Below are 26,322 nucleotides of genomic sequence, written 5' to 3'. Positions count from 1 at the left end.
TCTAGCAACCGCTTCTCTAACCCTGAACTTAGCAAAGTGCGAGTTTGGGAAGGCCACTGTTACGTATCTAGGTAAACAGGTCGGCCATGGTCAGGTGCGCCCTGTAGATGCCAAGGTCTCGGCTATAAACGCATTTCCCGCACCTACCACCAGAAGAGAGCTACGCCGTTTTCTAGGGATGGTTGGCTACTACCGTAGTTTCTGTAAAAATTTCTCTGCGGTAGTTGCTCCATTAACGGATTTGCTCAGTCCGGCAAGAAAATTTGTATGGTCTGAAGATTGTTGTACTGCTTTCAACACTGCTAAAGCACTCTTATGTAGTACTCCTGTTCTTGCTGCGCCAGATTTTGAACGGCCGTTTAAACTGGAGGTAGATGCAAGTGCCAGAGGTGCTGGTGCTGTTCTACTGCAGCAAGACCAGAGTGGAGTGGACCATCCTGTCTGTTATTTTTCACGGAAATTTAACAAATGTCAGACAAACTATTCCACCATTGAACAAGAAGCTCTAGCTTTGTTGTTAGCTCTGCAGTACTTTGAAGTTTATGTTGGTTCCAGTGCATTACCAGTAATAGTGTATACTGACCATAACCCCTTAGTTTTTCTCCACCGGATGTACAACCAGAACCAACGCCTTATGCGTTGGGCACTTGTCGTGCAAAATTATAATTTGGAGATCCGCCACAAAAAGGGGTTGGATAATGTGTTGGCAGATGCTTTGTCTCGTGTGTAATGATCTAGGTTTTTTTTTGTTATCCCGGCAGGATGATTTGTGAATTTGGGTGTTGTGATAGTACGTGTGTCGCAAACCATTGTGGTTTGCTCTTTTAAGGGTGGGAGTGTTACGGATACAGGTATCCTGTGTCCTGTGTTTTTCTCTCCTTCTGCCCTAATCACAGGTGTCCTGTATGTTCCTGATTGGTGGTCGTTGAGGTGTCTGATGATTGGACCAATCAGTGAACATTCCTGTGAAGTGCACCACCTGTTACTCGTTTGTTCAATCACACATCCCATGTTATAAAAACCAAACTTGTGTGTGTTGCAAGAGAGAGAGATTTTTGCCATATGTATGAGTATGGACACGGTGGTGTCCTGTGTGTTGTGTACTCACTAAGTTGTTGGTTACCCTATTGGTAACTTTGTTAGAAGCCATTTCTTTATGTGAGTGTGGATACTGTTGTGTCCTGTGTATTGTGTACGTACTTTATTGCTGATTACCCTGTTTTGTAGCTTGGTGTGTTTCTGGGAAAAGGGGAGTTTAAGCTAGTTGCCCTTGGGCGTACATTACCCGTAGGAAGAAATCTGTCTAAAAACACTAGTTAGACCTGAGCGGACCACCCACTGTACTTTTGTATGACTAGCAGTAGCCTAGCGGTTCTTCAGGCAGGCTAGATCAGTTTAGGGGGTTTTACACTATTGTTTCATTTCTTGGGTCCTGCTCAGCCCTTTTTCCCAAACCTTTACCGTGTGTTTAGTAATAAACCATTTATGTTTGACGGTAGTTCATGGTTGTTGTGTCATTTTTGGTTCTCACTGTTCCAGGTCACACTTATAATTTGCATAATTTATGTTACGGGTCTCATGTCCATCCACCCTAGACGTTTAGAGCCACGGGGTTCGTAACACTTCTCATCATCCACACTCCCATACATCCCAGGCTTTTACATCAACCTCCCTTCTCACCTTCCACACTCCCATACATCCCAGGCTTTTACCATCAACCTCCCTTCTCACCTTTCCACTCCCATACATCCTTGGATTTTACCATCAACCTCCCTTCCAACCTTCCACACTCCCATACATCCCAGGCTTTTACCATCAACCTCCCTTCTCAACTTCCACACTCCCATACACCCCAGGCTTTTACCATCAACCTCCCTCCTCACCTTCCACACTCACATTCATCCCAGGCTTTTACCATCAACCTCCCCTCTCATCTTCCACAGTCCCATACATCCCAGGCTTTTACCATCAACCTCCATTCTCACCTTCCACACTCCCATACATCCCATGCTTTTACCATCAACCTCCCCTCTCATCTTCCACACTCACATACATCCCAGGCTTTTACCATCAACCTCCATTCTCACCTTCCACACTCCCATACATCCCAGGCTTTTACCATCAACCTCCCTTCTCACATTCCACAATCCCATACATCCCAGGCTTTTACCATCAACCTCCCTTTTCACCTTTCACACTCCCATACACCCCAGGCTTTTACCATCAACCTCCCTTCCCTCCTTCAACACTCCCATACATCCCAGGCGATTACCATCAACCTCCCTTCTCACCTTCCACAGTCCCATACATCCCAGGCTTTTACCATCAACCTCCCTTCTCACCTTCCACAATCCCATACATCAACCTCCCTTCCACACTCCCATACATCCCAGGCTTTTACCATCAACCTCCCTTCCTACCTTCCACACTCCCATACATCCCATGCTTTTACCATCAACATCCCTTCTCACCTTCCACACTCACATACATCCCAGGCTTTTACCATCAACCTCCATTCTCACCTTCCACACTCCCATACATCCCAGGCTTTTACCATCAACCTCCCTTCTCACCTTCCACACTCCCATACATCCCAGGCTTTAACCATCAACCTCCCTTCTAACCTTCCACACTCACATACATCCTAGGCTTTTACCATCAACCTCCCCTCTCATCTTCCACACTCCCATACATCCCAGGCTTTTACCATCAACCTCCCTTCTAACCTTCCAACTCCAATTTTGCCTAAATATTACACTGAGCCTGCCTGTTTTAATATGGCACTACTGCTGCTGCAGCTCTCCTCTCACTTTCCTTCTGTCCTATTCTCTCTCTGTGTTTTTCTCTCTCGCTCTCTCTCTCCCTCCCCCTCCTCTCTTTCCCTCTCCCTCTAAATAAACCTTATTTCAGAAGTGTTGAGGGCTTCATCTCCCCTCTCCTCTCCTAAGTGATGTGTTATAATAAGAAATTGCAGATAGCCCTGGTCTGGTCTGAGCCTCTGGAACAGAGTCCATAGCGCTTCAACCTGAGAGCAGTGGCAGAGTGAGGACCCCAGCGAAAACGATCTATCTGTCATACTAAAGAAACCATTAGCTGGTAGTCTATGATGATTACAGTTCTAATTATGACTGTAATGATGGTTCGACTATTAAACAGTCTATGTCAACATCTGTTTCTGAGTTCCCATACCATCACTGTGTGATTTTTGACATTTTGACATTGTAACAACACTAAGGTTCAGTTCTCATAGGTGATATACTGTGTATTCTTCTATAATAGTGGCTTGGAATCTAACCTTTAACCCTGACGTGTGCTGTTGTAACAAATCTGAGATATAAGTAAAGCTCAGAGAAGGCTGTCTCGCTGCTGTTAAAAGTAATGGCGAGCATTTGAGGAGTAAGAGGCACTTAAACAGTGATTCATTTAAGCAAAGGGAAATATGTCTAACCGGCCTTGGGAATACTCTCTGCCTAGGCCTATGAATCATATACTGTGTGTGTATCCTTTAAATAGAGAGAAAAAATATATATTACACATCTAATGCTGTATTATGCACTGTTTCACTTCCTATAATAAGAGTCAACAAACAGCATGAATCAGCATTAAAAGCAAGGCTCATTCTCTCATTAGCTCAGTAAGAGAGACAGGCATGGAGGCCAGGACACATAGCCACCCTGCCCTCTGGCCAGTCCCAATGTGGATCAATGAGGTGGCACAGAGAAGCTTTCCCTACACATCAGCACAGCCGTCAAACACTGATGCTGATGGGCACCTCTGACACACATAATAATGAGCGAAACATGGGCAGAAGGGGACAAACTGATAGATTTCCTAAACCCAGGCCGCTCCCCATCCCAAGCCCTACGGATATCTCCAGAATATGTTAGTCATTCCCTAAAAGTGTAGCCGCTGCCTGCTTGGTTTTGCTGAGAGACCATTTCCCTGGATTCTTCTGTCCGTCTTATTTGTTTACAAGCAATTTAGCATCCTGTCACTGTAAAGAGGTAAAGGCTGAGAGAGGAAACGCAATGTTCAGTCCACACTTCTTTTGTAACAGTTCAGTGGCCACATCTCGTCTGCACCCCTGAGCGGGAGGAAGTAGGGAATTCTAACTAGACCTAAATGCTGAGGCAGAGAGATACTGGATCGATCTCTCTCTCTCTCTCTCTCTCTCTCTCTCTCTCTCTCTCTCTCTCTCTCTCTCTCTCTCTCTCTCTCTCTCTCTCTCTCTCTCTGCCTTATTTGCTCTTTCTCTCAGTCATTCTCTCTCATGTGCTCTTTCTTTCTCTCTGAAATGGCAGGATGAGCATGCAGAGTTGGATTCAGGCCTCAGAGGGTGTCAGCGGCAGACAGACACACTCAGGCAGTCTCGCTTTGCTGCAGATTGACATCAAGGGCCTGGGAGGATGAGGAGGGGTGCGAGGAGGGGGTTTTGGGGGAGAGAGGGGAAAGGGGGGTATGGGGGAGAGATGGGAGAGGGGGGTATGGGGAGAGGGGGGAGGGGGGAGCAGTACAATGAGACCTCAGAGCTCGGAGAGAAAGCGACAGCTCGTCGGTTAATTACAACAGCTAATATAGCAGCTGCTATTCACGGTACCGTGGGGCAACAGAGCGCTCAGATGAGAGTTACTACAGCAGCTATAGGGGCTGAGAAGAGGCATAGAGAGATGGAGTTAGGCTCAGACACAGCAGTAGTGGTTGCTGGCTGAGAGTATTTAGCACCTCTGAACGTCATTTGCGTACTGAGTACGCACCAATTTTACATGTAGAATCATGTGAAAAATGCCATTGTCTACAGCGGGTGGTCCCTAAACACAGAGCGCTGAATGATCGGCAGATCGGTGCGATGTGTGCAAGCCTTTAGACTAAACTGACCGGACTAGTTCAGAGAGTTGGAATGAGGGGCAGTGGTAGTGCACGCCTGGGTAAGCGTGGGAGAGTGGAGTGAATGCACTGTGTATAGATTATATACAGCACACCTAAATGGAGGCCTCCATGGTGAGACAAGGAGACGTGTAACTGTTTAAAGCCCCAGTAGGTGCATTGGGCCCTGGAATGTGATAGAGCATTCACCTTCCAAAGAATGGACCCACAGGGACACTTATAGACACCTGGATGAGACGCAGTATAGCACCCCTCCCCCCTCCCATGCTCCTCCTATACAGAGTACAGTTATTATGAGGTGAGGTAAGGACAGAGCCATTAGACTAGACAGGGTACTATCTCTTTACATCTCTCTGTCAGAGGAGACCCCGTGTGAACCCGTGTGGCTCAGTTGGTAGAGCATGGTGCTTGCAACACCCGGGTTGTGGGTTCTATTCCCATGGGGGACCAGTATGAAAATGTATGCACTCACTACTGTAAATCGCTTGCTTTGTATAAGAGCATCTGCTAAATGACTAAACTGTAAAATGAGATAATACCTGACAGAACCACTCGTAAAAGAACATAACTACCATTTGAAGTTGGTTTCAAGGACACCTACCTCCACATTTAGCTTACTTCAGACTTGATACTCTCAAAGTAATGCATTGTAGAAGTGCTCTAAGCACAAAACAGCTGCAGCTTCATACAGTAGATGTGTCTAAATTACAGTAGGTGTGTCTAGATTACAGTAGGTGTGTCTAGATTAAAATTGGCAGGGTTTTCATTTTCACTGGACAATTGAGCACTCGTCTACAGCTCAGCAGCTTACAATGAAAAAAACGCTGCAGGTATTTTAACATTATGTTTAGTAGAGAGTGGTAACTAGCCTCGTAAATACCACAGTGCATTGTTTAATGTAAGCTTGTGGGATCAGGCGGCTTTGCGAGGCTAAGTGGTAACTGCTCACTGTGAAGAACTTTGAAGCTTCAGTACACATAGATACACCTCACTAAGAGTCTGCTGCAGATCATTTAAGCATTACCGTGCAAAAAGCTCTCTCTGTCTGTCTCTCTCTCTCTCTCTTTCTCTCATTCTGTCTCTCTCTGTCTCTCTCTCTCTCTATTCTTCCTTGGTCACTCCCTCTTCCATGCTCCCAATCCCTCTCCCTCTCGGTCTCTCTCCCAGCTCCTTTCACCATCTCTCTCTCTCTCCTCCCCTTTCCCTCCCTCCCTCCCTCACTCCCTCCCTCCAAACCAGCAGATAGGCTAGGAGCTGGGATAGGAGATGATGATGGGGTACCATAAATTAGGCATGGAAGTAAAAAATGGCGATACAATGATTAAATATTAATACTTGAATGAATGGCTAAAAATAGGCAGCAGAAGCTTTGAGTCCATGCCATACACAGGCTGGTTCCCCAGGCCTCTCTCTGAGTACGGCGGGAGAGGAGGGACACACTGATAATAGACACACAGCAAGATAAGGAAAACTCACCTCCATGGTTAATATGTAGATCCAATGAATATACAGAACCACTATAGCCTCTGAGATTCGGTACTACTTAAAGTCATGGGAAACGAAAGAAGAAAGAAAGAAAGAGGGAGAGAGAGTGGGTGAGGGAGAGGAAGAGTGAATTAATGTGTGTTAATGCATGGCTGTAGTGTATAGAGACGTACACACTACAGCATAGTGCCAGCAGAGGGTGCCACTAACTCAATGCAAGGAGAGGAGGCAGCCCAAATGCTGTGGCACTCCTTTTCACACACACACACACACTCTCTCACGCACGCACACACACACTAGGGGCGTTTGTCTTTGGCAGAAATGCCATCATTTATTTATTTGCTGGGATCTAAAGGGGAATTTCATTTACAGTACAAAACTGCCAGTGTCCCAATTATGCTCCATAATATAATATAATATAATATGCCATTTAGCAGATGCTTTTATCCAAAGCGACTTACAGTCATGTGTGCATACATTTTTACGTATGGGTGGTCCCGGGGATCAAACCCACTACCCTGGCGTTACAAGCGCCATGCTCTACCAATTGAGCTACAGAGGACCATCTTCTCATCTACATTATGTTATGAAATCAAATTAACATCATCTCTCAGCTAATGTATCGAAGCAGCCATTGACTCTCTGAAAACATTTATTCTACTAATGTGTCCATTTCCAAATGTGCATTTTAACTTAGGACAACTATTCATCATGGTTATATAATTGAATCAACAGACAAGTGAATATAATTGACAGGATGCACAACACCATCTTTTATAACCTCCACTGACATCCATGGCTCCGTCGCCATAGAAACAGAATGCAACCATAGTCATTATATTCTCAAATTGTTGAGGTTATTAGAGTTTGTTCAGCTGAAATAACAACTCCAGTACCTACTTCACTAACGTAAGACACAATAGAACTGTCACAGATTTCACTTGGAGAAATAACGACACGGTTGAGTTGTGAATTATGACCCTTGGAAGTCACATATAGATTTAAAAACAAATCATTGCTGAGGGTGTGCAATGTCATTTTAACATGATTTTGACATCACAGTAAGTCATCCCTGAGCTTCAGACCACCTCTGTCACCCCACAAGTGACAAGGTTGCTGATAACAACACCTATTTGAGACTGGGCTTGTTTCTATGACGTTGGCTACAGCACTAACACAAACAGCAGCTATTAGTTTCAGCAAACTGTGTAGCATCTCCTGCTGTCATATTTTCCTAGGATTTTGGGGAGTGTAGTAGTCTTAGCTACTTTGATAAGCACTTCCAGTCCCTCTACTATCACACTGGCCAAACAAATAGACAGGTTGCCATGCTAGCTCTGTCTGGTGCTCTATATAAAGACTGGCAGCTGGCACCCAGAGAGATCTCTGGCTGTGACCTCACATACGACTGTGTCTGATGGTGGACGTGAGGCGTCAGTGATTTGGTCAGTAGTCAGTAATGTGGGTATTCACAACCCTTATCTCTGTGAGTGAGAGTGAATGTAAGGGTGAGAGGGAATACACTACATTTAACTTCTATTTGATCAGATTTTTCCCATCCATTGAGAGCCTTGAGAGAATCTCTTCTACAAGAGAGAGCTGGAGATATTGCAATATCTGACTATCTGTCACTATGAGCTCTCCCTCCTCCACTCCACTGACTGGGTGTCCACCTGTCCTGAGTGTACTGAGCACTACGATGAGGCCCGGCGTCAGCCCAAGCTGCTGCACTGAGGTCACACCTTCTGTCTTAGCTGCCTGGGAGAGATGGACAGGCACACCAGGAGGGGGGCGCTGCCATGCCCCTCACGCAGACAGGAGACCAAGGTACTGCATTCTGGTGTGGCTAAGCTAGCAGATAATTTAGCTATCATCGGTTTGATGACAAGAGGACAAGAAGAGTCAGAAGTGGGCGTCTACTGTGAGAAACATGCAGATGAGAAACATCGTGCCACAGGTTTGTGCTTGGAAAAGGAATAATCAACATGCGCACACCCCCCCCCCCCCCCACACACACACACACACACACACACACACAGTGAATTGTAAGAGCTGAGCCAGGGGGACTGCAAGCTAACACTTCTCTCCTAGTCAGCCACTGTGTGCTTTAGTCCCAGGGACAGGGAAGACATCCATATTCATTTTTACATTTACATTTTTAGTCATTTAGCAGACGCTCTTATCCAGAACAGTTAGTGAGTGCATACATTTTTTTTTTTTCATACTGGCCCCCCGTGGGAATTGAACCCACAACCCTGGCGCTGCAAGCGCCATGCTCTACCAACTGAGCTACACGGGGCATTGTTTGGATAAATGTCCACTCTGTCATAACTACTCCTCTCTGAACAGCACCAGGACACCCAAAACATATTCCACTGTCCCACAGACAGGCACACTCATTCTCCTCTCATCACCAGCGATCTGGAACTGAACACACTGGTCCCACGAAGACAACAACAACAGAGATTGTTGCTGTAGAATCTCAGCTCCTCCATAGAACCCTAACACTGACTCTGTGGTTCTGGAAGTTGGAGGTGACAGTATAGAACTGAGTGTAAGCGAGAGCGAGTTCTATGAACTTCCCTTCTGGGGTCTCAGTCAGGTAAAGATGGTGTGGTGTTTGTGACTGATCTGGGCAGGCAGGGTGCTGGACTCTCTGGGGAAGCAGACTGGCTCCTTTGAGTTCCCAGACAAGGGGTCAGACCTCGGGTCCTCTGAGGGGTGTCTAGGGTCACCTGTGGTTGTAGCTGTGTCCAGTCTGGGGTACATGGTGGTCCTGGCGCATCCTGAACGCAGGTGCATCTTCATCCACACCCGAGATGGGGAAAGACTATTCACCCTCCAGCCAGGCTGCAGGCCTTTTGGAGTGGCTGTCAACTCTAAGGGCCAGATAGTTGTGACTGACCACTGTGAGGAAGGTGTCCAGACCATCCTGACCATAGACTGGACGACAGGGACCCTGCTGCTAACCCTAACTGAGGTGGCCCAGCTTTGTGGCCTGTGGACAGGCTGGCTGTGTCTACTGAAGACTCTGTTCTTCTCTATGACACTACAGGCTCTCTGCTATGGAGGAGTGAGCAGAGAGTTGTCCACCCAAAAGGCATCGCTATAGATGACGGGAGTAATGTCATAGTAGTGAACCACAGCCAAAAAAATCTAAAACGTTATAATATGCCCTTATCAATATGAAGATACTTCGTTTCAGAAAACATTGGCTATCAGAAATGCACTAACCTTCAGGTAATTTTTAAGGACATGCCTATGCTGCAAATAGACCTATAGCACAAAAGCATTCAATAACTCATATTTTTATTTATGAACAAAATAAAATATCTTGGGACAGAACGATTCTGTATCCAGTGAGCATACTAATAAATCTTGATCCTGTTTTCTCAATGATCCAGTCGTGTCCATGCCCCCCTATAGGATGTCAAAGGTGAGTAAGCACTACACATGGGTGTGGACCAACAACACTACTGCGGCATTGCTTTGTGAAATGAATGGTTTCTGGATCCCTCATGCAAGGTATTAATGGGGCCCTACCCTACAGCAAGAGCATAGAGAGAAAAAGTTGGCAGCTCTGTAAAAGTAAACTGGAGAAAAGCCCCGGCCAGGTACCTGAATATATCTCCCTGCTCTTCAATTTCATCAGCCACCTCTTCACACCTGCAACAACGATGTGAAGAAGCCCGTCAAACGCAGGGCAACGTTACAGCAGCCCTGAAACCGGTCAAGGCAAGGCAACACACTCAGGACCTTCACGCAGGAGGCTGGCAGTAATATAACGGTTAAATTCAGTGCAGCATTGAATCATTTGCTTTTATAAATCACCACCCATCCTAACCCCAAACTGAACAACATAAACAAATACCTGTTGTAATTTTAAATGAGCAGATGCCTTCTGCAGTAGCACTGACTACACCCATCAGCATATACACTGAGTGTACAAAACATTAAGAACACCTTCCTAATATTGAGTTGCACCGCTTTTGCCCTCAGAACAGACTGAATTCATCGGGGCATAGACTCTACAGGGTGTCTAAAGTGTTCCACAGGAATGCTGGCCCAGGTTGACTCCAATGCTTCCCACACTTGTGTCAAGTTGGCTGGATGTCCTTTGGGTGCTGGATCATTGTTGATATTCATGGTAACTGTTCCGTGTGAAAAACCCAGCAGCGTTGCAGTTCTTGACACACTCAAACCCGTGCGCCTGGCACCTACTACCATACCCCGTTCAAAGGCACTTCAACCTTTTGTCTTGCCCTTTCACCCTCTGAATGGTACACATACACAATTCATGTCTCAATTGTCTCAAGGCTTAAAAATCCTTCTTTAACCTGTCTCCTCCCCTTCATCTACACTTATTGAAGTGGATTTAACAAGTGACATCAATAAGGGATTATAGCTTTCACCTGGATTCACCTGGTTAGTCTATGTCATGGAAAGAACTAATGTTTTGTACACTCAGTGTATTTACACTCCCGGCCGAGCAGAGACATAAAAAGCAGGTCTTTCCCTGGGACCAGGCAGACAGATATGAACCCCCTCACCCCCACCTCATCCCATGCTGGCTGGCTGGCTGACAGTATATCTCCCCCTGTCCTACTCCCCTATCTGCCTCTGCTCTGAATGATGTGTTTGGCTGTGGGGCACCTGCTGTTACCTGTGTTCGTGTCAGGTAAGATACAGCAATGCTTCTGCAGGATGCTCGGCAGCACCTATGGGGGGAGAAAGAGAGGGACAAAAATTAAACAGGTGTGTCACACAACAGAATGGATGGCACTGAGTCCTGGGAGAGCATTCAGTCACACTTAAAGACCTACAATTACAACAATAGGCAACTATTTCTCACCCCATTTGTATGGGCTAAGAATCCTCCTCATGTTTATCTAAATGGATCTGTTATTCAGCATTTGATTCATGCAGTAAGCCGTGAAATGGTCCAGATACAGATGTGAGTGTGGGTGGACCATTTCATTCTAAGAGAGTTTTATCTAAACATTGGCAGAGGTGGATTTAGTGGTGTGGAGAGGAGAATGTGGATATCAAGTATCTAGCCCCTGGGAACCAGTAGTAGCACAGAAATACAGAAATACTGCTCAATGAAGGAATGGAGATAAGACTGATCATTTAATCTCACACAAGATTGAAGAAGCCTGATTTAGAAACATTTTCTGCTGCATCAACAGTTTGCCAGGAAGTTATGTAACAAAAAAATTGAACAAGCACTTACATTACTTCTATTATATAATTAAGCAATAGGGGGTGTGGTATATGGCCAATATACTACGGCTAAGGGCTGTTCTTATGCATGACGCAACGCAGAGTGCCTGGATACAGTCCTTAGCCATGGTATATTGGCCATATACCACAAACCCCTGAGGTGCCATATTGCTATTATAAATTGGTTACCAACGTAATTAGAGAAGTAAAATAAAAGTTTTGTCATACCCGTGGAATACGGTCTGATATACCATGGCTGTCAGCCAATCAGCATTCAGGGCTCAAACCACCTAGTTTATAATGATCAATAAACACATTGTAGCCTATCCAATGCCTGCTAATCGATTTACCTCCACTTAATCTTTTAAAATAAAATATATGATCTAAACACAGCATTGTGAAACGACTTCCCTCAGCACCAACACATGTTTTCCCTTTTCTAAACTGAAGCTTCTTATGCAGCATTTTCACTGAAAAGAACACAAAACTCGAGGCAGGAATTGGGGTAGAGCTAATCGCGGCTAACCCAGAACTAAAATCTTGCATAATTTGGTTTATGTTTATGTAGCCTGTCCACGAGAGATTAGGGTAGAGCAGGTGTCACAGCTAACAGCAGGTGTCTGTTAATTGTCATGACTAGGGTTACAAAAATCCACGTACTATCTCAAAATTCCCTGGTTTTCCAGAAAACCTGGTTAGAGAATTTCCGGAATCAGGAGGGAATAAGCAGGGAATCCGGAAACCTCCAACCAGGAGTTCTGGAATACCTGGGAATATTTGGAAAGCTAACCTTGTCATGACTACTGATTGACAGGTTCATTGTCATCAAAATGACTTTCATAATATATTATAATAATGACCACTCTGCGTTCTCCCACTTATCTATGGGAAGACCAGTGGGAAGGGAAGCAATAATATTCCCTTTATTTGCTCTTCTCCGTAACTTCCAACGCCTCAATCTTCCAGAGTTATTTCAGGTCCTATTACTGGGTATTGGATAGGCCTCTCTTAATTAAAACTGAAACATATCAAGGTCCTATTTGACAATGACAGGAGTCTAGGAGGAATATTTATTTTATTTAACCTTTATTTTGACAGGGAGTCATGCTGAGACCAAGCAAAGGTCTCTTTTACAGATGAGCTCTGTATACACATCAATACACATCCATATACACATCAACATTCAAATCAATATACACATCAATATTCACATCATTACAAACAAAAAAAACACAATCACAGAAAACAAACACATTCCTCAGCAAAAAGGTCCTCAATCAGCCTATTGAATTGCCTTAGAAGCAATATAAATATGAGTTAAATCATGGGGCCTCTCTGTTGGGGGTTACTAATGCGCCACCGTATGAGATCATACCAGAGGTGCTGTAACATGTACTTTCCTTTGTCATGAGCAGCATGTATCTGAGTAGATGACTCATTACTGTAGCTATGTATAGGCTAATAACATTCTGTACACATTAACATTGCATTCTCACCACTGTATTAACTTAGAGGGTTGCATAGTGCTGGGGATGGGGATGGTTGCATGGTGATGGGGATGGGGAGGGTTGCATGGTGATGGGGATGGGGATGGGGATGGTTGCATGGTGATGGGGATGGGGATGGGGAGGGTTGCATGGTGATGGGGATGGGGATGGTTGCATGGTGATGGGGATGGGGAGGGTTGCATGGTGATGGGGATGGGGATGGGGATGGTTGCATGGTGATGGGGATGGGGAGGGTTGCATGGTGATGGGGATGGGGATGGTTGCATGGTGATGGGGATGGGGATGGTTGCATGGTGATGGGGATGGGGAGGGTTGCATGGTGATGGGGATGGGGATGGTTGCATGGTGATGGGGATGGGGATGGTTGTATGGTGATGGGGATGGGGATGGGGATGGTTGCATGGTGATGGGGATGGCTGCATAGTGATGGGGATGGGGATGGTTGCATGGTGATGGGGATGGTTGCATGGTGATGGGGATGGCTGCATAGTGATGGGGATGGGGATGGTTGCATGGTGATGGTGATGGGGATGGTTGCATGGTGATAGTGATGGGGATGGTTGCATGGTGATGGTGATGGGGATGGTTGCATGGTGATGGTGATGGCTGCATGGTGATGGGGATGGCTGCATAGTGATGGGGATGGCTGCATGGTGATGGGGATGGCTGCATGGTGATGAGGATGGCTGCATGGTGATGGGGATGGCTGCATGGTGATGAGGATGGCTGCATGGTGATGGCTGCATGGTGATGGGATAGTTGCATGGTGATGGGGATGGCTGCATGGTGATGGGATGGTTAAATGGTGATGGGGATGGCTGCATAGTGCTGGCTGACTGGCTGGCTGGACTGGCAGATGTTCCATAAGGAGGGGGAGAGAGAAACTGTTAGGATGCTCATCAATGTTTCACACCCAGAAAGAGGAGTACTTTCATCCTCTCATTTCCGCTTTAAAGGGATCATTGGGCCTGAAGGCATATCGTCTAATTTCATATAAACATGTTAGGCATCTGTTTGTTTGTCTTTAAGCTCATTTTGGGCTGCGTACCAGAGACAGGATTTATGTTGCTCTGCTTTAACAAGGCAGATTTACAAGAAACACAAATAGTACAATACTCCAAATGGGACAGCTGGGGAAAAACATGTCAAGAATCAGCTTTTGGATGTATGATATTTCTGTTTGATGTCGACTCATTCAAATGGATGTGATAGTGGACAATTCCAGTTGGGGACTACATAGAAGGTGAAACTAATGAAAAAGCACAGTCATTGCTGATCTGTTATTTTAGTTCTATAGCCTATGTGCTGAGTTATTTTTTGCTTCAGGTCTAATTTGAACAGGGATAAGGAGCTGATTGGCACAGACTATGGCTCTGGTTAGCAAATAATTACATGTTTTTTGTGATGGTCCACAGTTTCTATAAAACGAATGAATAGGCGTGAATGAAAAAAGATTGTAAAAGAGAGTTTAGTACATTACCCTCGGGAGTAAAGGACCGATCTTGTGAATGAACTGTCTAAATTCACTGTGCCAGTGAGCTATTAAAAGGTGCCATTTAGCAAAGCTATATCAGTGCTTCCAAATCCTTTGTGCTACTGGCAATATTATTCTATGTTATATTTTTTGCTTAAACCTTTACACTCGTGGGAATTGGCCTATATGGATAGGGCTAAATTGAAACGTTTCTTACAGAAGAAATATGAAAAGTAAATGCATAACCATGGTAGCAAGGGAACAGTTTGGAGATCATGGCAAAATTATTAGACCAAAGGTGAGTACACAACAGTTCACCTGGACGAACTACAGACATGTATATCCTAAAAACGGGACATTAAAAACTGTAATATCTTATGTTTCACCGAGTCGTGGCTGAACGAAGACATGAATAACATACAGCTGGCGGGTTATACACTGTATCGGCAGGACAGAACAGCAGCCTCTGGTAAGACATGGGGTGGCGGTCTATGTATATTTGCAAACAACAGCTGGTGCACGATATCTGAGTATCTCATGATAAGCTTTAGACAACACTATCTACCAAGAGAGTTTTCATCCACATTCTTCGTAGCTGTCTATTTACCACCACAAACCGATGCTGGCACTAAGACCACACTCAATTAACTGTATACGGCCATTAGCAAACAGGAAAACGCTCATCCAGAGGCGGCGCTCCTAGTGGCCGGGGACTTTAATGCAGGGAAATTTAAATACGTTTTAACTCATTTCTACCAGCATGTTAAATGTGCAACCAGAGGGAAAACAACTCTAGACCACCTTTACTCCACACACAGAGACGCGTAAAAGCTCTCCCTCGCCCTCCATTTGGAAAATCTGACCATAATTCTATTCTCCTGATTCCTGCTTACAAGCAAAAACTAAAGCAGGAAGCACCAGTGACTCAGTCAATAAAAAAGTGGTCAGATGAAGCAGATGCTAAGCTACAGGACTGTTTTGCTAGCACAGACTGGAATATGTTCCGGGATTCTTCCGATGGCATTGAGGAGTACACCACATCAGTCACTGGCTTCATCAATAAGTGCATCGATGACGTCGTCCCCACAGTGACCGTACGTACATACCACAACCAGAAGCCATGGATTACAGGCAACATCCGCACTGAGCTAAAGGGTAGAACTGCTGCTTTCAAGGAGCGGGACTCTAACCCAGAAGCTTGTAAGAAATCCCGCTATGCCCTCCGATGAACCATCAAACAGGCAAAGCGTCAATACAGGACTAAGATCTTATCGTACTACACTGGCTCTGACGCTCGTCGGATGTGGCAGGGCTTGCAAACTATTACAGACTACAAAGGGAAGCACAGCCACGAGCTGCCCAGTGACAGGAGCCTACCAGACAAGCTAAATTACTTCTATGCTCGCTTCGAGGCAAGTAACACTGAAACATGCATGAGAGCATCAGCTGTTCCGGACGACTGCGTGATCACGATCTCCGTAGCCGATGTGAGTAAGACCTTTAAACAGGTCAACATTCACAAGGCCGCAGGGCCATACGGATTACCAGGACCAACTGGTAAGTGTCTTCACTGACATTTTCAACCTCTCCCAGTCTGAGTCTGTAATACCAACATGTTTCAAGCAGACCACCATAGTCCCTGTGCCCAAGAACACTAAGGTAATCTGCCTAAATTACTACTGACCCATAGCACTCACGTCTGTAGCCATGAAGTGCTTTGAAAGGCTGGTCATGGCTCACAGAAACCCTAGACCCACTCCAATTTGCATACCGCCCCAACAGATCCACAGATTATGCAATCTCTATTGCGCTCCACACTGCCCTTTCACACCTGGACAAAAGGAACACCTATGTGAGAATGCTATTCATTGACTACAGCTCAGTGTTCAACACCATAGTGCCCTCAAAGCTCATCACTAAGCTAAGGACCCTGAGACTAAACACCTCCCTCTGCAACTGGATCCTGGACTTCCCGACCCGCCGCCCCCAGGTGGTAAGGGTAGGTAACAACACATCCGCCATGCTGATCCTCAACACGGGGGCCCCTCAGGGGTGTGTGCTCAGTCCCCTCCTGTACTCCCTGTTCACTCATGACTGCATGGCCAGGCACGACTCCAACACCATCATTAAGTTTGCCGATGACACAACAGTGGTAGGCCTGATCACCGACAACGACGAGACAGCCTATAGGGAGGAGGTCAGAGACCTGGCCGTGTGGTGCCAGGACAACAACCTCTCCCTCAATGTGATCAAGACAAAGGAGATGATTGTCGACTACAGGAAAAAGAAGAGGACCAATCACTCCCCCATTCTCATCGACGGGGCTGTAGTGGAGCAGGTTGAGAGCTTCAAGTTCCTTGATGTCCACATCACCAACAAACTAACATGCACACCAAGACAGTCGTGAAGAGGGCACGACAAAACCAAGTCTAGGTCCAAGAGGCTTCTAAACAGCTTCTACCCCCAAGCCATAAGACTCCTGAACATCTAATCAAATGGATACCAGACTATTTGCATTCCCCCCCACTGCTACTCTCTGTTTACCTACATGTACATATTACCTCAATTACCTCAACTAACCGGTGCCCCCGCACGTTGACTCAGTACCGGTAGCCCCTGTATATAGCCTCGCTATTGTTATTTTTACATTTATTATATTTTTACATTTTTTTTATTTTAATTTTTTACTACTGCTCTTTAATTATTTGTTACTTTTATTGTATTTGTTTGTGTGATTTTTTTTTTGGTATTCTTTCTTAAAACTGCATTGTTGGTTAAGGGCTTGTAAGTAAGCATTTCACTGTAAGGTCTACACCTGTTGTATTTGGCTCATGTGACAAATACTATTTGATTTGATTTGATTTGACATCACACTGTTGATTGTGCATTCACTGTACTTTTCGCCACATTTGTTGATAGCAAAATCTGAAAATACTCTGGATATATTCAGTAACATGATAAGACTATTCATGGAAAATATGGAGTAGGTGCAAATTACAAGGGTTTGAGTGACAGGACTAACTGGTGTCTCCAAGTGGCCACACACCTCTCCAAAGTGTGCACAGTTCCTAAGCAATTTCAATGCACTTTTATCACTCAAAGAAGAGTCTTCAACTTTTTAGCTCTCCTAGCTGTGCCATTGAGGAACTAGAGCAAGCACACTTGTAGTTGTTTAATTTGGAACACAACCATGCATCCCCGCCATCACAAAATTACTGTTGTTGTTAACACAATCCAAAAATTGTCCATTATAAATCACAATTTGGGTTAGGTGGGCACGATTTGAAAGCTTGTTCTATTGCCAACATGACTAGCTAAATTATAAAATATGATCTTACAGTGTTAGGCTTTCACAAGGCAATTCAGGGAAACAGATTGTAATTTTGGTACGCATAGAAAGGAGTCATGAGTGCATTCAGGTGCGTGTGTGGCGGAAGAATATCTTCACAATAAACAAACATAAGCTCATTCTGTTCAGAACAACCCAGGGTATGACGCCATGTCATCTTGTAACATAGTGATCATAAACATGACACTGTATTTTTATGATTTGTAAATGAGAAGTGCACATTTGGACTAACGGGTGTTTGGCTTGCTTGTATGACATCAAAGTGGTATTTATTATAATCCTTAACGTCTCATCTTTCAAAATACATAGAGTCCTCTTAACTTACAGGATTTCCCTCACTCAGACAACTAGAAATTAGCAGAACTTGCCCAATTAGTGGGAGGGATGGGGGCAACTTCTTGTTGTGTGTGGTGCTGAAGTTCAGGACGGCTGTCAGTCAAAACCCATACAGCGCTATGAAGCGCAGAGCCAGAGCTCTGACGTCATTTATAGCACGTTACTGTACAGCCACTACGTTCCAATTTAGGAGCTTATCAGTGTCCAAAAATGCCATGTTTGTCACGATCGTCGAACACAGAGGACCAAGGCGCAGCGTGGAATGCGAACATACTTTTATTTTGAATGATCACACGAACAAAACAACAAAACTATACGTGCCGTCCTTGGCAATAGACACTAACCAAACACGGAACAAGATCCCACAAACACTGTGGCAAAACAGGCTACCTAAGTATGGTTCCCAATCAGAGACAACAAGCAACAGCTGATTCACGTTGCCTCTGATTGAGAACCACACCGGCCAACATAGAAACAAATGAACTAGATAAACAACCTAGCACACAAAACACATAGAAACAACCCACCCTGGCTCAACATAACAGAGTCCCAGAGCCAGGGCGTGACAATGTTCAACCCTTATAAGGGTACAAGCGTAAAGGGCTACTCACTCTTCGGGGCTGCAGATAAAATAGAAAGGAATCAGAGTATCATTATTGGCCTTCTGGATACTGCCTGTCTGTGTCTCTCCCTCATCTGCATCAGATGAACTGTGAGGTCACTGCAACCAAGGAGAAAACGCAACAAAACCGTGTCCTGTGTTTCCTGGCAAAGCCAATGCATCACAGCAGGAGGCTTTTCTCAGAAGGACAATGAGAGAAAAGATAGTGTATTGTGCACCTTGCAGGTTTCCGAGAAGTATGAGTATGTGCATTGTCCACCTACCTGAGTACAGTCTATTAGGGCTGGGACAATACCAGTATCGCGATACTCGTTAGTATCGTGGCAAGGACACAAAAAACGAAGCGGATTTAACTTCCCTAATGTTGAAAACAAACATAATGTATTTATTTTTGCCATGGAAGACATACTGGTATTGCCACAGCCCTACTATTAATATCTTGGAAAAGGCCAATAGATTACTGTTGGTTTTTATCAAAGCATGTCTTAAAGGGGCAATCTGCAGATGCTACATACATTTTTGGACTTTTGAATTAATTATATTTACAGATTGATTCTTGAATAATATAACTTATAAATGCCTCATGAGCTTAGTTCAACTGTGATACCCCAGCAGAACCCTACTCCAATGTTTGTAAACAAAGTAAATGTAAACAAACACTATATAGCCTCAAAACATGGTTAAAACTATCATTGTTGTATCATGGCCGGTCAGACTTTGCATCCATAGCTCTGTCTATGAATTTGAGAGTGGTTACATTTCTCCAGCGCCATCCCTCAGAAACAGGGGCGGGGAACCAGCTTTGTTATTGTTTCAACTGCTGATTGCCTCTTTAACTGAATACGAAAACTATCAATGGAAAAACAAGCATAGAATGTAGACTGCCAATGAAAAGAGAGCTTGACCAGTGGTAATGTCACACAAGAGCAATCACACACTCAGGAGAGAGAAAGAGAGAGCAGACAAACACCCAAACACTCAAACAAACACCCAAAACTAAAGTAGAAAAAGCCAATTCATGCCAGAAAAGTGCCTCACTGTATTATTTCAGTGTGAGGGAGTTTTTATTTTTCTGATGGCAGTTTTGTGTTAGTGGCATCTCATAGAAAAGGAACTGATTGCGTATTCTCTGGATGGGTACTTGAGGAGCAGAAAGAAAAGTATAGTTTGGCCGTGCCAGGCGATATGAATAGAAATCAGCAGCATTCTGTTTGTCCCTCAATAGGACACTGATACAGCAGCTTTAGCCTCCATCCTGAAGTCAACTACTGCATGAATTCTCCCAGTCATAGCTAGCAAAGAGTAGCCTACATCTCAGACAGCCTGTAAATGTTATAAAAGCTTTGAATTGTTTTCCACCCAAGGCCACAAACAGGAATGCATCTCCACTACCACACTTGTTCAAACTAAGCTAAAGTTAGTTGAAAAGTCCCCTGAAAATAAGACAGGGTTGGATGCACACAGCCCCAGTTTCATTTAACGCCTCTACACTGCATGCAGTGATGCAACACAGTTTACCAACAGGAGAGTAGTCAACAGAAACGCATCTCGTCCCAGCAGAGACTCAGATCCACTGACAATCTCAAAGCCAGTCTCTGCACATACACACGCAAACACACACACTCACACACACAGACAAATGTAGGCGCACACGTACACGTTTGTTTTACTATCCTTAAGGGGACCAAACAATTGATTCCCATTTAAAATCCTATTTTCCCTAACCCCTAAACCTAGACCTAACCCTAACCCTTAACCTAACCCTAACCAAAAATCAAAACCCTAAATCTAACCCCTAACCCTAATTGTAACCCTAACCCTAAACCTAATGTGATGGGTGATTTGAAGGAGTCAGGCGCAGGAGGGTAAATCACAGAATAACAGGATTTATTCCGGAATACAGAGTTACGCAGTAATACGTCAAAACAGTCCAGTGAGCAAAACAGGCTCACTGGAACCAACAAGGCACACGGGGAAAATAACCCGGCAATACAAAATACAAGGAGCTCAACCAAGCTTCACTCTCCTCACAATAAAAAATCACACACAAAGACAATGGCTTAAAAAAAGAAGACTCCTGTACCATGTAAGATATAGAGTTGAAATGTATTCCATTTTGAGTTTGCATCCCAATATTAGACTTTATATCCATCACAGAAGACTGAAAAATAACAAAACCATTTGACATAGAAACATTGGATTTTCTGCGTTAAAAAAAGGAATGTTTATTAATTATGAAATTATTAACAATATTAATAACATTCCACCCATGAGGCCACTAGGTCATTTGACTGCAGGAAAGGGCTACACCCCAAATACACTACAAGTTTTAAATTTCCTGCATTAGAGGAAAGTTCTCCTGCAACAGGGCGATCAAATTAAGATCCTACACCTGTAGAATATCTCCACTTCATGTGTAGATGCTTTCAGTTTCAGGATAGGACATGTGTACTCATGCACCATAAATTAAGATTGTACATTTTACAACACCTATGCCATGTTTGTATCGTCCATAAAGGTTCACACCGAAATACCTACGCAAAACCGAGAGAGAGAGAGAGAGAGAGAGAGAGAGAGAGAGAGAGAGAGAGAGAGAGAGAGAGAGAGAGAGAGAGAGAGAGAGTCTTTCTGAATGAAGGTTAAGTGAGATGAAGTCTGGGCTAGGGCTTTAGCCTTGGTAGTGGAGAGGATTAAATAATGGCCTAGGCAGGATTCCCCATGGTAGCCGCTCTTCTCACAAAACTGTAGAAATACAGAGTTTGTAAATTGGTTATCTCCTTATCGCTACACGATATGACAAATAAGGTACAGCAGTACATTTTCTGAATAATACATTCTGGTTTCAAATCCACTACCTATGGCATGCATTAAACTTCAAAGCGATCAAAGGTCCCTATTTAGATTTGCTTATCTTTCAAGTTCAGTTTAGTTCCTAGTAGCCTGATATTAGTACATCTCAGCCTCTAGTATCATTACACCTCCATAAAGTTCCCACAGTAAAGTTTAAGTGTTTTACTCACATCTGTCTGATTGTTAATCTCTCCCTTTCAAAGCAGAGCAGAGCACTGCAGAGAAATAGAGTTTGTTAAAGTAAACTGCACTGTCACATTCACCTTCTGCATCAACAAACAAAGACAAGAGAGACTACTAGGCCTGTAGCTGAATAACTGTACTGTACTGTACTGTACTTTAGTTCTTCAACAGTGGAAAGTAGAGGGAACATGAGCAGCAGAAGTGATACCACAGGGAGAACAATTGCCAATGAAATCCAACTGAACAGCTTGATCAGATTTAAACAATCACTGCTTGTTGACTAAAGAAGCCAGAGGCAGAGCTCTGTGTTTTTACACTATCTTAATCCAATTTAACTCATACTGGACCCATAAAGTCTGTGCCTGATAAAACCCCATATTGTAAAAAGTTTATACAAAGTCTGTACATGAAGTACAGAGTTAAATAATTTCAGTACTGGCTGTGTTTTTACACTAAAATGTATTGACTGTAAAGGAACTGGGCTTGTAGCCAATGATAATGGTATTACACCTATAACCAGCCTAGTGAAAGAGAGAACAATCATTCTGAAGTGCAGTCAAGCATGCTTTTGTTTAAGTGTTGCAGTGGTATCAAATCTATAGACCAAGTGTTAACATTGCATTGTTACCAATAAGACACAAATCCAATTTGTTCCAGAAACAATGACCTTCGCTGACATCTATCTCTACCTAAAGTATCAAAGGTGCAATATGCAGAAATCGCTCCATAATATCCATGGTTACTAAAATTCTAATAGTTCGCCTAATTTCAGTTTATGTGACAAAACAAGCAATGTACTGTATAGTGTAGAGAATCATCGTACCATCTAAACCGCTGTGAAATATATTTTCAATAACAACAAATATTGTATTTTCAACTGTTTGAAACTGATGTACAAAACCGAAAGTAAAAGACGCAAAAACTAAACGTAAGAACGCCAAGCATAGAAATAGCGCACATAAAACAGATCTAACGCTTCTTAGACTTGCCTTCAAGGAGAATGACAGATCTATAACTCACTATTCTATGTGAATTTGATCGGGACGCACAAAAAGTTACATATTGCAGGTTTAAGTCAACTATCCAAATGACTAATACAAATGCGGATAAGAAAAGATTGTCCTTTAATAACTTTCAGTGTCATGGGGTTTTATAATGAGGAGCTTGGTGACATGAAGGGTAATAACACCCTCATCATTATGAAGAGATCAAACTGCCTTCATAAATTGCTGTGCAATTAGTGTTAAGAACATGTTACAGATAAGACAGCCTGTTAATGGACGTGGTAATGAGACAGCTGTGACCTAGGGCTACATGCCACTTACTTACACTGACACCGGGAGCCTGCAATGAGGGTCACTCACTTAAACCTAGCTACAGTAATGGTGGTGGCACACACACTTACACATGTGCCCGCAAACATTTACATTTACATTTACATTTTAGTCATTTAGCAGACGCTCTTATCCAGAGCGACTTACAGTTAGTGAATACATTTTTTTATTTTTTTTATTTTTTCATACTGGTCCCCCGTGGGAATCGAACCCACAACCCTGGCGTTGCAAACGCCATGCTCTATCAACTGAGATACATCCCTGCCGGCCATTCCCTCCCCTACCCTGGACAACGCTAGGCCAATTGTGCGCTGCCCATGAGTCTCCCGGTCGCGGCCGCCTCCGACAGAGCCTGGATTCGAACCAGGATCTCTAGTGGCACAGCTAGCACTGCGATGCAGTGCCTTAGACCACACACACAATTAAGTTATCACGCATGGCCAAATTCATACAGCTCAGTCCCAGGCTCTCAAAATTGTCTGCAGCACTCTACTGAAGCCAGACTAATAGAGCGAGGGAGAGTGTCACATCTCCTCCCGGGGTGATAGTATGAGAGAGAAGGGAGTTGATAGTAATTGGGCCGAGCGAGATAATGAGGTAGTACAACATTTGGGTTTAACCAGAAATCATTGCACACACATTGTCACCACTTCAACTTTCATGTATTAATCACACCTGTCTATAAGACTGAACCCAAACAGGAGTCCCACTAGTGTCTGGTAACTGAGTCTGTCTGCTTAAGAATCTTAAATGATACTCTCTCAAACAACAAGCTACCTACAGTACAATTCCCAGGAGTTACAGTTCGGGGGGGAGGTGCAGTATTTCATACAGTAGCTTTTAATTAGGCCCTCTTCCTTTGAAATGAGGCAAATGCCTGCTAGGATAGAGAAATAAAAAATGAAGTGCCTGAAATTCTCCATCTCATCTGAATAATTACAGTTTCATTGAAAAGCTGCTAATTTTAAGTCAGAGAGCAGGTGATTGGAAGAGTGATAAATAGTGTCCAGGCAGATTGCCTATTGGCTGTAAGTCCCGCCATCTTTTTGCATGAGAAATTGGTGTCTTGACACACACACACACACACACCCACCCACCCAACCACACACACTCAACCCCCCCACCCACCCCAATAATTGACATTCGCTAATCTTGATAACTCCCTGCTCGTTTGACTCCAGGTCCGCCCCCCTCTTCCATTCACTTCATCTCATTACACAGAGCTTGCCTCCTGGCTGTCACTACAGGGCTCTGCCAAACCGCTCTCTCTCTCTCTCTGTCTCTCTCAGCTATATTTCCACATGTTAGAAAATGCAGTTTCCATGTTGCGACTGCAGCGGACCTCCCTGTTCATCTAGAGAGAAACAGACATGACGCTGCAATTTAGTTTCTGCCTCTCTGGCGCGCAGCTGGCTGTCATTGAAGAAAGACACGTGGGCTACTATGAACAAAAACTTAAGACAGGCTCATTGGTATGTGGGATACTTACAACTCTCTGTCAACCACTATGTGCTGTCTCTGTGCAAACAGATAGTTGACTTTACGGTACCAATGGTACATCAGGCATTTTACAGCACTTCTTCCCATTGTGTTCAATAACCCAATTTTGCACAACAAAATAGCTTTTTTGTGGGCATCAATACTTGCATCTGCAAACTGTGAATCCTAACTACTGTCGCCTTAGTGACTGTCGCCTTAGTGACTCATCATCATACCTGACAATAGCAAATATCATACTGTGTGCATTTCCAATAAACCAGCCGCAGCCCAAGTGATGTAACCTAATTCACAGATTATATGTAATTTAGGGGTGTATACACCCCTCATGGGAATACATCTAGTCTTGCTGCTAGTGATCAGTGGCAAACAAACAAACCTCACAGTGTGCACTTGTAGATCATTATTGTCCCAGATAGTGTTGTTGAATACTTGGCTTTTCTCAGTGTGTCCTCAAAACCCGAGCATTACATAACATGTTTACCCAGGTTTTCTTCTCAGCTTCTCACTGAGAGACTGAGACTGACTATTCAAACACCGCTGCCGGCCTGCTTCCCTTCCCTAGCTGAGCCGAGCTCTCCTTTGACACCCTGCAAGGCAAGCGTGTACACACCACCACTGCTACCACTGAGTATAGTCCACACAGACAGATAGCAGCAGCACATTGCATGTCTGCCAGCTGCTCACAGGAGTGTGTGTGATCGTGATGCACTGTGAGAGATCAGCCTGGCATGCATTTCAGAGGTTAATACCTCACAAAAAAGGCTGTTTTCTGCCTAGAAAGTTCCCATCTCTCACTATCCTCCTCCAGGACAAAATTGTGCACATGCAGCAGCAACCAGAGAGAACTGTGGTGTTGGTGAACAAATTGACACCTGCACTACACTGCAACATCATTCAAATGAGATTATTTCTAGGAAGGATGCAGGGGAAAATTAATAATTGCTGATCATTCAAAAAGTAGTGCATTATCTTTCCTAACAAAATCATCTCTCAAAATTCCTCATCAGTGGATATGAAATTAGACTGATCAGTCATACAGCAAATTCGAGGTAAGATGCTGAGACCCACCCATTTCCCAACTGACTTAATCTATGGGTATGCTTAACGCACTGACTGTTCAAACACACCGAAATCCATGCGCTGTCAACATTGCTAACCCAACACCCTTAGACTTTTCTAATAGCCTTTAACTATGACTTGAGAGGTACATTATGAGAAAAATTTTTACCTTCTTCAGAGCTGACATTCTATGTAATTCCTCCTTCTCAAATCCTGTTCACATGCTGACGTTTCCAGCGAAGTTTAGAGGGTGCGCGCATTCCAAACTAGGCTCACTCTGGTCCTGATGCTGAGCTATTTGATATTCACATCGCGGTGTCCATGCGCTGCTGTCAAACCCTTCTTCACAGCTGGCTTAGTTTGCGGATGTCGATGGAGTTGATGTTACTGGATGCGACCAGAGGGGGCGCTGTTGGTCAGGCTACAGACAGCCACCGTGTCAGGCAGGCAGTTCCTTCAGAGAGGAAGAAGCGAAGCGAGAGGGATGACAGGTCCCCAAATCTGTCTTCTCCAGC

General features: G+C 44.2%; 1 protein-coding gene across 1 annotated transcript in view; it reads right to left on the bottom strand.

Moving 5' to 3' along the window:
* dlgap2a (discs, large homolog-associated protein 2a) overlaps positions 1 to 25,994 on the bottom strand; it is a gene marked incomplete at both ends in the record, with an annotated part of 341,967 nt that extends 315,973 nt beyond the window's left edge. The window contains 2 exons of the mRNA XM_084182088.1: positions 11,033 to 11,087; positions 25,977 to 25,994. Coding sequence (XP_084038214.1) covers positions 11,033 to 11,087; positions 25,977 to 25,994 — 73 coding nt within the window. The remainder of the gene's footprint in view (positions 1 to 11,032; positions 11,088 to 25,976) is intronic.
* Positions 25,995 to 26,322: the final 328 nt, after the last annotated feature.

Source organism: Coregonus lavaretus, assembly GCF_964263955.1.
Source record: "Coregonus lavaretus genome assembly, chromosome: 18".
In the NCBI taxonomy this organism is placed as follows: Eukaryota; Metazoa; Chordata; class Actinopteri; order Salmoniformes; family Salmonidae; genus Coregonus; species Coregonus lavaretus.
This window is presented reverse-complemented; position numbering and strand designations above follow the sequence as displayed.